The 12,208-nt window shown below is 50.3% G+C and overlaps 5 protein-coding genes across 5 annotated transcripts; 3 read left to right on the top strand and 2 right to left on the bottom strand.

Annotated features, from left to right (window-relative positions):
- PFICI_10642 (uncharacterized protein) lies at positions 1 to 538 on the top strand (the record flags this gene model as incomplete). The annotated part of the gene is made up of 2 exons (XM_007839223.1): positions 1 to 309; positions 374 to 538. The coding sequence occupies 2 exons, from the start codon at positions 1 to 3 to the stop codon at positions 536 to 538; spliced, it is 474 nt and encodes a 157-aa protein (XP_007837414.1).
- A 733-nt stretch (positions 539 to 1,271) lies between these two features.
- Positions 1,272 to 2,477, top strand: PFICI_10641 (uncharacterized protein; the record flags this gene model as incomplete). Its single annotated transcript, XM_007839222.1, has 1 exon — positions 1,272 to 2,477. One exon carries the CDS (start codon positions 1,272 to 1,274, stop codon positions 2,475 to 2,477), a length of 1,206 nt encoding a protein of 401 aa, XP_007837413.1.
- Positions 2,478 to 4,042: 1,565 nt separating this feature from the next.
- Positions 4,043 to 5,621, top strand: PFICI_10640 (uncharacterized protein; the record flags this gene model as incomplete). Its single annotated transcript, XM_007839221.1, has 6 exons — positions 4,043 to 4,231; positions 4,300 to 4,666; positions 4,729 to 4,846; positions 4,904 to 4,965; positions 5,055 to 5,185; positions 5,382 to 5,621. 6 exons carry the CDS (start codon positions 4,043 to 4,045, stop codon positions 5,619 to 5,621), a joined length of 1,107 nt encoding a protein of 368 aa, XP_007837412.1.
- A 458-nt stretch (positions 5,622 to 6,079) lies between these two features.
- PFICI_10639 (uncharacterized protein) lies at positions 6,080 to 6,592 on the bottom strand (the record flags this gene model as incomplete). Its single annotated transcript, XM_007839220.1, has 2 exons — positions 6,080 to 6,363; positions 6,451 to 6,592. The coding sequence occupies 2 exons, from the start codon at positions 6,590 to 6,592 to the stop codon at positions 6,080 to 6,082; spliced, it is 426 nt and encodes a 141-aa protein (XP_007837411.1).
- Positions 6,593 to 7,804: 1,212 nt separating this feature from the next.
- PFICI_10638 (uncharacterized protein) lies at positions 7,805 to 10,066 on the bottom strand (the record flags this gene model as incomplete). The annotated part of the gene is made up of 4 exons (XM_007839219.1): positions 7,805 to 8,424; positions 8,480 to 9,733; positions 9,829 to 9,914; positions 9,954 to 10,066. The coding sequence occupies 4 exons, from the start codon at positions 10,064 to 10,066 to the stop codon at positions 7,805 to 7,807; spliced, it is 2,073 nt and encodes a 690-aa protein (XP_007837410.1).
- Between the last annotated feature and the right edge of the window lie 2,142 nt (positions 10,067 to 12,208).

The raw sequence follows: 12,208 nt of genomic DNA, 5'->3' as shown, positions 1-12,208 counted from the left end.
ATGCTTCGCAGAATCGTCTTTGCTGCCCTGGCCGGAGTCGCCACGGCCATTCTCGACAGTTCCTTCAACGGTACGGGACAGATCCGCGCACTTGCCCATGGTACCACGAATGGCACCGACATGGGCTGCCTTACAGATGCAGGCCAATGGACAACCATCGAGGACGACTGTGGTGTCTTTGCCGGCGTACGAAACGGTGCTACTGGTGTCTACCTCACCTCGGAGAGAGGATCCTGTGGTAGAGCCGAGGATGATGATAGCGTGCTATACTTCAACTGTGCTGAAGATCAAGACGCTCTCGACTTTTGGGTAAGAAGTTCACTGATCTATCTGGGAAATGACCTCAAAACAGCACTCTGATACTTGTCTTTAGATTTTCGCCGCATACACCAATAGGGATATTCTAGTTTATAGCGAGACCTTCACCTGGTCTAGCTTTTCCACCTTTGCCGACGCCGACACAAACAACCTCACCCTCCACAGCTACCGGACCAACGATCCTGAACCATGGGTGTGGATGGGATGGACCGCCCTGTAAAATCTGCAAAGGGAGATCAAGGATGTAAAAAAAAGGAAAATGGATTAGACGGCTTCTTCTCTACAGTGATACCAAAAGCAAACAAAACAGATTTAACGAGTTTGGTGTGCAAAACACAATACCATTTAACATACAATCGCCTGTTCGTGCCTGTGATCCATTGGTTCGCCGATTTGACGTGATACCTCAGGCTACCTGAATCAGCATCAGGGTGATAAATCTCTGATATGATCGTAAGACTACATCTTCCCCTTGATTTGAAGCTCAACGGAAGTCTTCAGAGCTTTGTCCTATGACAACTTTGGAGTTGTGCATTATTGTTTCCCTGGCTCGTGACGAAGATAATGGAATTCGACGAGACAAGTGCAACAAAGAACTTCGAAAAACAATAAAGCTATTGGACAACCCGCCTTGGCAGTTCCGAGCGGATCAAAAGGCACAATGGCAAGGTCTGCAGGGTAGGTCTAAGATCTCAGACATGCATCGGGACTGCCTTAGAACTTTCTATTTGTTTTTGTTTTATTTTCGGTCGCTGAGCCTCAGGGTATACAACTGCAATGCTTTGTACTCACCTTTGTATCGTGAACATCATGGAAAGCCTATATATGGGCGGATATTCTACATTCTCAAGCCAGTTCTCTCTTCTTCACCCGCCACCAACTGCATCGGTAAACGTTTCTCAGTACAAGTCTAAGCTTCCACGATATCTCTAACATCCTCGCTTTCCTCCAAAATGTATGGACCCCGCGCTTCAAGTCAGAGCAGAGGCAGCTACCAGCCGCGTCCAAACATCTACTACGAGCGACATGTGCCCGTCGAGAGAGAGCAGCTCGATGATTTATATCAGAGCTTCGAGGATATGCGCCTCAACGATGCGCATAGTTGCGAAATTCACGAGCGGGATGAGCGGCGCAGGCATTCTCGCCCGCCCCCAGCATATGAGAGATACCCACAAGAAACAAGACGATTCAGCCAGGCTTACGAGGATGAATATGGTCGGCCAGTTGCTGGTCCCACACCCAGTCGTGTCTACAGTTCAGGGACCAGGAGAAGTCAGTATGCGCCGCCACCAGTGGGGGAGTATTCGGGGATGCGAGAAGCTCTTGCACGAGAAGACGTCGATGCAGAGGGACACCACCATGAGCGCCGCCACATGCGGCCACGGGGACAGACAATCGACGAGCCTTGGGTCTATCGTCGACCAGCCGTAAGAGAGGTGCCGTCGCGACGCCACTCAACCAGGGACAGCTTCTACCCACCACGTGACTGGCATGAAAGTCAAGATCTCCCCTTTGAGGAACATGTCCCGGTCTCACCTGTCCGAGTTCATCCAGGCGCTAGAAATTTCTCCAGACCAATCGGAGATGCCCCCGCCAGATCTTCTCAGACTCCAGACCATCGGCTCGGAGATGCACGACAAACTCCAACGAGGACTACATGGTATTGTTCGTCCGAAGAAGAAGAAGAGGCACTACAGAGCCCCAAGATTGAGACACCGGAGCGTACATCAACAAATACACGATTGAGAGATGTTGCCAATGTGGCTGATGCCGAGAGACAGCCGCGAGATCCCAAGGTGGGCATTTACATCAATACTGGCCACCAAGAGAGCCACCAATCACCACCACCGCGAGCCCGTGGGACCACCACTACTACTACAGTAGCAGGCGGCAGCAGCACACCCACCACCATAGTCGTTGACGAGGATAAAGGCAGCGGCTCTACCCGCGAGCGACGTCGTAGACATTATGCAAACGAGAGCGAAGGTGGTTCTCGAAGAGAGCGAGACTCGAGACGCTCCACCCGAGAGCGTGAGCGTTCGAGCCGTCATCACACATCGGATGAACCGAGCAACCGTCGTCACAAGTCATCTTCGTCAAGGCGAAAGAGCACCCATGCACCATTAAAGGAGCATAACTCGTCGTGCATTCCGCAGTAGCGGGTCTTTGTGAGTGTGTGTGTGAGTGTATGTGTGTGACGAGGAGACCCTTTCCAAGGACACGAACCTGATGCCAGGTTCCAGATCTTGTGTGACAGGTCTCTAGTTAGAACCATCAACCTTGTCATAACATGAAAGATGATTTATATATGGCAGCAATCACTGATTCTAGAACCATACAAATTAAAAGGTGCCAAACGTAATAAAAGATGCCATTTGTGAGATATCATGTACCTATGAGCCGCTAAGATGATATCAACTCACCAGTTCAGCTCTGGCACCTTATCATATAATGTCAAGAGCTGCCCTTTCGTGAGAATCCACAAAGAAAATCATGGGCAGGTCTAGATCTCCAACTGCATCCGATCAAATGGGACAAAGAAGAGCAAAAGAAAAGAAAGGATCGCCTCCCGCGACGGAGAGTGACCGCGAGCGAACATCCGTGACGGACTTGACGAATTCCTGGTTCACAGCTTGATTGATCGCTCCGAATTTGCGGGGAAAGGGCAGACACACAAAACGTCCGCTATGAACAAGAACACCGATCGGGGCAGAACTGCAGTGTAACGAGCAGGGCAGTCGTGATTTCTCAGCAAGCAAGAAACAGTGGATAAATAAGCATATTTCTCTGCCTTGAACATGTCACATTTGTAAAGAAGGGGGAAAGGGATTTATTTGCACCAATGATGTGGGGATACGAAGTGCCATAGTCTGGATCCATGTGAAACCCGGGGCCAAATTGATGGTGGTTGATCGCCGTGCCGATTTCAATGCGCTGGACTCCGGCTGTATTCTGACAGCTGAACCAGACCAGGGGGGGTCAGAACACACAACCTCGAATGATGATCTTATCTCGACCTTTGTCTTCTCGGCAAATTCATCTCTTTGGGGAATATAAACGCTCATTGAGGGGGCATGAATGATTGAGATCATTGCCCTTGACCGGCCAAACCTGCCTGCACCCCGGATTTCGGGAACCGGATCACTACCCTGGCCCTCCCGAGAGACAGAAAGAAGGGTGCAGAGGCAACCTCTTTCGCCTGATCGGCGCGTTGCCCCATCAATGCACACAGCAACGATTCTTCGGATGCTGGCGAGAAGAAGAAAGAAATTTACCCAACCTGTGAGAATGCCTCGTTGAATTGTGAAATGGAATTGTGTGATTGTGATGAATTGGATGCCCGGATCGGCAACAGCTAAACCCACCGTTGTGCACTCCCCTCGAAGAGCACGTTGCTGTCTTTCCCCCCTCCCTCATGCCAGACGGGGGCTTCACCCGGTTCATGCGATATAGGACCCCTACCACTGACACTCGGTCACATCACGCCAGACTGGGTCTATAGCAGAATATATCAATGGCCTCAAAGCCTGCTGCTAAGGCTCAAGATCTTTTCCATGAACACGATGATTATCGAATGTTCAACCATCCCCCGGATCTTCGTCTGCTGCCGCTGCTCTTTTCCACTTCAAGGTGGATGATGCCCAGATTGCAGCACTGCGTGTTGTCTCTATTTGATCTTCCTATCGTTTAAAACACATTTTCTTCCAACTTGTCTCTCCTCGCCATGTCTGGTACTTCGACAGTGCAAGTGATTAATCCATCACTACCGCACGACGATTATGGACCGCAGGTTAATGCCTGCATTTGGGCCCTCAGCGGCATGGCTGGTGCATGGCTAGTGCTTCGAATATACTGCAAATTTATTCGACACAGAAGATTATGGTGGGACGACTATATTCTTGTCGCATCATGGGTAAGTAATCAAAGCACCCGGCAGTGTCCATCGAGTAGCATAGTTAGCTAACATGTCTTCGTCACTAGCTCATGTTGTTGGGTGGTAATATATCCATTACCCTCGCCATCCAAGACGGCTTCGGCAAACACTCTTGGGACATACCCTTCAAGAACTACCCTTCGATGCTCTTTGTGTCGGCGTTTGCGGGCACCTTTATGATCATTGGGGCCGCATGGAGCAAGACGGCCTTTGCCGTGACCCTCTTGCGCATCTCCACGGGCTGGCAAAAGAGCTTCATATGGTTCATCATTGTATCGGTCAATGCCGTGCTCGGGGCCAGCGCCGTCATGACGTGGGCTCGGTGTTGGCCCGTCGAAAAGCTGTGGATGATGAGCGTGGCTGGCGAATGCTGGTCTTACAAGTTCAATGTCCGCTACAACATTTTCACTGCTGGTACGTCTTGGTCTCCTGTTACGTTGCATTAGAAAGGAGCATCTGCTAATGCACATACATAGGATACTCTGGTCTCATGGACATTACCTTGGCTATAATCCCGTGGCACATTCTCTGGGGTCTTAGCATAGACCGGAAAGAAAAGTTTAGCGCCCTTGGGGCAATGAGTATGGGCATCTTGTACGTGAAAACAGTTGAACATAGCTGTAGCAACATCAGGACTAACCTCTTTTCCAGTGCTGGCATTACTTCATTCGTCAAGATTTACGCTATCCAAGATAGTGGCAATGCAGATATTGGTAAGCTCTGAACGACAACCCCATCAAGAGATGCGAAAACCAAAACATAACAGAAGGAAGAAAAAAGGACTTTGCTGACTATTTTCTAGCCGATACCGTGCAACTCGTAGTCCTCGCTACGGCAGAAATCGCCGTAACCATCATCGCAGCCTCGATCCCGATCCTGCGCGCGCTAGCCCGCGACAAAGTGCCACGCGCCGGTCCATTCTTGGCGCTTGATGTAAGTAGTGAACGCTGGTGGTGTCTTTCCTTTTTGTGATTTTCTCTTGATGATTCTGCTCCTAAAAATTTGTTTCCCGGTCGCGTCTTTTTGGCTCGGGAAATATTTTCGTTACCTGTAGCTCGAACACTTGCTAGAACTTTCCGCACGATTCAAAACAAAAAGACTAAGAAGCTAACACATATCGACTTATTAGGAAACGGAGCATTGGACGCGGCAACAAATCACCACCAACGGGACCACCACTACGGCGCAAAATAGTCCACCACCTCTCCCAAACACGCCCAGGATCGAGGATATTGAACTGCGGCCTATTTCGAGAAAAAAGTCCTTTTCCGACAAGCTCAAGGTGGGACATCTCTCCCGCATCCAAGAGTTTGACGAGGCGGCAGTTGTCCAGCGGAGTCCGAGGCGGAGTGGTTGGACTCCAGTCTGAGTCAATGGGACAGGCAATAAAAGATAATGTACTATGATTTGTGTTCTTCTGATGAGCGTGGTGAGGAAAATACGGATGATTCCCCCCTGCGTCATGGCGTTTCAGGATCTCTCCAACGGATGAGAGTGCGGCCGAGGCAAAAACGGCAAAAAAAAAGGCTTTTGTTTCACCTTTTTCCTTCAAGTGCGCTTTGTCCCTTTTTCATGCGGTAATACAAAAGGAATTTATTATAGTAGGAGTACCAGTGGCCAATGAGGCAAAGTCGCCTCGCTGAGTGCGAAAAAAAAAAAGTTTCGACATATCATGAAATACCAACAATGGATACATTCCAATTTCCCCAATCTGATGAAACCCTACAGAACACTCAAAAGGAAGAAGAAATAACCCGAATACCTCGTCACACTCGACCACAGACTATCACATTGTACCCCCGCCACCAAACCAAGCTCTCCTCACTATTAGAATGGTGTGACCCAAGGACGACATTTATCCGCAGCGCAGTACCCATTGCAGCAAGGCCCGACAAACTGGCCGTTAATGTCGTAGCAGTCCCCATAAATACCCACGCAAAAGCCATAGCAGCTGACGCCGGTAATGGGCTGCGGTGGACCGACGAGGACCTGCTGGAGGCCCTCCGAGGTGATGCCGCCCACCAAGGTCTTGTCGCCGACCGTGTAAAAGGTGCACTGCGAAATGGCATTGTAGTCGGGGGCATCGATGATGCTCACGGAAATGTCATTGTCTATTGTGAGTAAAAGGTGGCAGTGGCATTAGTAATGAATGTTCACCGAGAGCAGAGAGAGAGAGAGCAAACACGGTCAAAACTTACTGGTCTGATAGACTTGGCCATCAGCTGGAATGGTCAAGGAATACTGCGCCGGTCCCCCATGGAATGTGAGGTGGACCGTCTGAACATCGGCACTGGCGCAGGCAAGGAGGCCGAGGCCGAGGAGAGAAAGAGTGAACTTCATCTTGATATATGGATATTTGATCTCGAGGAGTTGTAAAGAACTGGTAGTTTGAGTTGTCCTTGTAAGAATAATCCAACTATCTAACGATGACGATCAACCATACTTTATATAGTCCGATTCCTCCTTTGCTAGAACTAACCGGATTGCCCAGAAGAAACCGCCATAGCCCGGTGCAACGACTCACGAGTTGCGCGAACCACCAGCTCTCAATCCTCACGGCTGACCGGGCACACATGGTCCTCCCCTTTCCTCATGATCTCACGATCGACAGGCCGTCGGATCCGTGTGTGTGAGCTGCTCAGGTATACTACACACTTGACGAACCAAAAAAAAAAGCCCAAGTGGACAGAACACGAGAAAACCAGAAATCTTGGCACGCTATTTCATGAACCCGTTTTTAGTATTCTCCCACGCCTCTTTTCAGCTGAGTTTTGAACTAGCTTGATTTTGAGCTTTCTCTACCCCAGCGGAACGAAGAAAAGAAGCTTATTAGGGGCTGAAGACGCCACGAGCTGTCAAATTGGTGACCGTTGGCTTTGTTTGAAAAAAAGGTGGCGCGCACACCATTATCGGGCCAGAAAGAGAGCTGAGACTTTGAGCTTCTTTTAACCTCGTGTCCGCGAAGGGAAAAGTGCGCCCGCTGTCTGTGAGGTTCCCAAAAGAAAATGCGGGTGAGCCTGCAACGTGTGACTAGACTTGAATATCTGAAAGCTGTGTCTCAAACTGTAAACATAGTCATTAGTGACTATGGGCATTGGAATTGTTCAATGTGACAAATCTTGTCCGTCGCATGTTTCACGAGATTTGATGTCGGGCCACGAGGAGAAGAATGAGCGAGCATTGACCTTTGATCTCGAATCAAAACTGAAGCACCATCATGAGTTCAAATGGTGAATGATGGGGGTAGGAGTGTAGAACTAGCGTGGAAGCTCTGTAGATGCGTGAATGAGTCCATTGAAATCCTGCAGTCACTTTATGGCGAGAAGCATGTAAGACAGCCCGGTCAGATTGGGGTACGTTATGAAGCTAAGAGCATCAGCCTCACGTGCCTCCTCTCAGGCTATTGATGACGTGGTTATGCATGTTTTATTACTAAACTAGCCATCTCCCATGCCTCAATTCAGGTCAATGGAGAAAGACTATGATTGTCTTCACCCCTAAGTCACACACAAGCTTCAGCACCCATAAACCGAATGCATTATAAACGCAGGCTCATGCTTTGATAGCAGCCTTCTCGTCAGAAATCACACCATCAGTGCGACGCTCCAGATCGCTGTCTTCATCCGAGTCACGCTTCATGTCATTGATGTCGGTGTTGATGACAAACTCTTCCTTGTCCAGGTGATGGAATGTAAAGTAGAAGATGACTGTCAGTACCGCTCCGCAAATTGTAGGACCAGCGAAAGCCCAGATCAGGTAAGGGTCCTGGATCGCAGGAGCAGTAGCCAGGCCAATGGCAGCAGAGATACCAACCATGAACAGGTTGATGGAAGCGACAAGACCCTTCATGTTCTTTGGGGATCGTGAGTAGGCAATACCATAAGCCGTGACGTTGATGAAGATTTCGGAAATGGCCGTGATAATGATGGGAATAGCGTAAAGCGAGTATGACACAGTCGACAGCGAGTTCTCGCCAACGGCGACAATCTCAGCGCACGTAGTAGCGTTCCAGCCACAGGGCGAGGTCTGGTACACGTAGTACTGAAGAACTGAGAAACCAATGGATCCAATTGTGCAGACGGCGAATCCAAAAGTCATACGAGAGATGGCACCCCACTTGATTCCATGCTTGCGTAGAAGCGGGTAGATGATATGGTTCATGACCGGCACCACTGAGATTTCTGTCAGCGAATTGCAAATCAGGACGAGTGGAGGACATGAACTTACTAAGAACGATACTGACGGAGTTCAGGTTGTCCAACAAATCATTGGGCACACCGTTGGTGTCCATGCCGGCCGTCAGGGCATTGGCAGCAGCACCAAGACCACCATCGTTGATCTGGAAGATGGGCTGGAAAATGAAGATTCCACAGGCCTGGAAAGTTCGGCGAACGTCATCAACGAATTGATCATCGTATGCGTAGTCGTGAGTGGAGCCAGCTGCGCGACGGACGCTGGGCTTGCCAAGGTCCCAGAATCCGGAGCGACCAATGCGCTTCATACCACCATGTGCAAAAATATCTCCAAGAACCTTGAACACATTACCCAAATCAGAGCCACCTGGGGGCTGCTTGATCAAACGAGGGTTCAGGTACCACAGTAGCGGAGGGAGCATGAGATATAGAATGGTGGGAATCAGATAGGCAGCCCAGTAGCCGACGAGCTTGGCCAGGTAAGTTGTAGCAATACCAGTGCAGGCACCAATGTTGATGAGCAGATAGAACCACAGCATGACACTGTTGATGGACTCCTCGGGATCAATAATAACCTTTTCTCCATTCTTGTCGGTCACCACGTGAGCAACACGATGGGGGGACTGGTCCATAATGGTGGGAGAGATATTGGGCTTGAACTGGGCAGCACCAATAGCGAGCAGGTAGAGGGAGAAAGCAAAGGGGCCAATAGCATGTCCAGAGGTCAGTACGGGTGGGAGCGCCGAGATGATCATGATGATGTGGGCAACACCACAAATGGCAACACCCCAGCAGATCATCTTGAATCGACCATACTTGGTATCGGCAAGCCAACCAAAGTATATCGGTAGGGCGTATGCCATGAACTTGAAGGCCTCTGTCATGGCGGAAGCAGTGACTGAACCCTTGCCCAGAGCACCGGCAGTATATTGAGACCCAGCACCACTGGCTCCAGTCGTACTGCCCGGCGGGAGGGGAGCGCGGATGAAGTTCTTGTAGACTTGGTTGCAGCCATAGTATGAAGCACGCTCAGCGAACTCGACAGCGCATAGATAGTAACACGTTATGGGCAGCTTGCCGGCCACGCGTCGCAGAGTAGTCCTCTCCTCCTCGGTGGGGAGGACGAGTCCATGGAAGGTATCATGTCCTGTCTTGTCCTCCACAGTGGTGATATTCTGCACCTCAGCTTCGATGGCGGCTTGTGCAGTAGCATCGTACGATGCCCGGTTCGTGTCCCCAATGGCACCGATAGATGCCGGCACGGTGGCGATGGCGGTACCAGTGTCAGCTAGAACACAAGTATCAGTGCGAACATCTAATCCCTGGGCGTGGAGGACGCCTCAAAGGAAAACGGAGATGGAATCAGTAACTTTTATGACTTACCCATTGTGAAAACCCTTGACAGACTGTTGGAGTCGAGATCGACGCAAGTTTGGAAAACAGTGCAGATCTGAGCGGGAAACCCAAAGCTACGCGGTTGTCAGGGTGCGGCAACATAGTTCTTATACTGATGGGACGAGCCAGCCTCTTCCTTACCCATGCGTGCCCAAGTCTTAGGCCTAGCAATACAGCTTTCGAGCTTCCCAAACGAGGTAGCCGCCTTTCTAGGTTCCATAGCCATGGCGTCGGAATGCACAAAGCAACCTAATGAAATGGTAATATTCTGTCTATTGAAAGATCCATCCTGTCGAGAGAGACATGCAAGGAGTGCGCGATGCCGAGCCTCGAGTGCGCAAGCTCACGAGACACCTATCAATACTCGCAGCCAATGGCGGACCGACATTTCATGGAAGAACGGAAGACATCCATACAGAGTTTCGCTTATAGGCCCTCACCAGAGGCAAGGATACCGCATTGAGTAGTATCGACCGTTAGCCTAGACCTTGGTGTCAGAAGCGGGTGCGATTCTAGCAGCTCAAGGGGTACGAATTGGAGCTTTCAGAGCACCACAGGGAAATATTCTTTCCCTATCATCAATACACCCACTCCTCCTCTTTCTTGGAATCTTCTGTTCTGTCCTATTCCAGTTCCACAGTTTTTCTCTTGGTAGCTCCACGGAAGCTCTTGGCATCATTAGCGTAAGATAAGGTATGCTGGGTATCCCATGTTATTTAGGTAGCTCGATCACCACGAAGGCTTGCCAAGGCTGCTGGACAAGGCTGGGCACTCCGTATGTATTTGCCAATGATGGCCAGAATCGTCTTGTGCTGGGTCATGGCGCCAACGGGCATGGTCGCGAGAATTTTTTTTGTTTTATCTCGCAAGAGAACAAGAACGACATGGTGGAGGGCCCAGGGAAGGATGAGCAGCAAAGGATGACTTGAACCACCCACCATCAATGGCTTCTAGAAGCAAGACTAGAATTATGCAACATGATGGACGCCTACCCATGTCGTCCGTCCACAAACAGGATGCAGAGCCCATAGCCCAAACCCCAAGGGTATCAATCCGGAGTCTCTCCCATGAGCTTATTGACCCCGAACACTTGAATGGCCGCGACCGTGACGAGACCCCACTCGCCAATAGCTATCATGTCCTTGACAGACCATCACACCAAGTACGAGCTACGCACGCAATAAAGGATCAATGTGCCATTGCCGAGTGAATACCCTTACCCTTAGGCGCTGTGCGCCGCATGTGGAGCCCGGGGGAGACATATGGTTAGTCGTGCAACGTCGCAAGCTGAACTTGGGAGAATATTGCTTGCAGTGCCGCAAACAGGCCTCGAGTAACATTGCTGCGAAGTGGCGCTCATTGTCGCTTGATTCCCTTATGATGTGCGATCCAAATGCCTCTTTACAGCATATGCAGAGGCGGACTGGTTCTCAATGGGGGTGGGAAGGTGTCGCAAATCTAGCAAGCCGCTGAGAGACGCGGGACATGGGCGTAGTCGGGGAGAATTGAAGGTATTCATTTGGCCACCGACAATCAATTAGGCTAATTCAAGAGCAATGGTCAACGGCAGCATCTCATCTGGTCCAAGTTGAGCCAAGCATCAAGTGCCCGAGACCAAGCTTTTGAGTGCCTGACAAGATTTGACACAAGATCTTTCGCCGAGTAAACGGTTTCTTGGGCGCTTTCCCTCCATCATGCTGTGTCGAAACAGAGCTGCGCAGTGGTGGGTGATAAGCTTGTGGCAACGCCGGCATCCTCGACGCACATCTCTCGGTTCAGCGCGGCGACAAGACCAGAGCCAAGTGTATTGGCTTCACGGCTTGATGGATGGCGCGCCAAGCGTTGTCGAATTAGCAGTCGAACCCTGCGCGACATTCCTGGTCGCCACACCCGGGAAGGGCCCGTGTGTGGTCTTCCCGTTGTCGTTGTGCTATCGTTCAAGACATTTCCCCCACGCTCGCAGGCTACAGAGTACTACTGTACAAGGATTGCGCCGCGCACAGCTATGAAGAAGAAAAAGAGGGTGTGATGTCAAGGTGGCAACACTGGAAATTGACGCAAATGATGCATCCTCCCAGGTCTGGTAGTGATGAAGATTGAAATGTGAATAGTATTGACCTGTGAGAATAACAATCTCGTAGTGGAAGATCAAAGTGGAAGTGTTTCCACTCGAAGTTGAAAGGTCCCCGGTCTGGACAGAAATGACCCACCTGGGAAAAGTTGAACTAGGTACCCAAGGTCCAAGGGCCAACGCGCTAACATCCCCCCACCACAGGATGCAAAGGAAGGAGTATTCCGTTCCCCGCCTTACTAATAAATCACTCTGCTATTGATCTGGATTCTGGTCTCTCTTTTTCTTTCTACCTGA

Source organism: Pestalotiopsis fici (assembly GCF_000516985.1).
Source record: "Pestalotiopsis fici W106-1 unplaced genomic scaffold PFICI_Scf_7, whole genome shotgun sequence".
Taxonomy (NCBI): domain Eukaryota; kingdom Fungi; phylum Ascomycota; class Sordariomycetes; order Amphisphaeriales; family Sporocadaceae; genus Pestalotiopsis; species Pestalotiopsis fici.
Note: the sequence above shows the minus strand (reverse complement) of the source record. Positions and strands in the feature narration are given on the sequence as shown.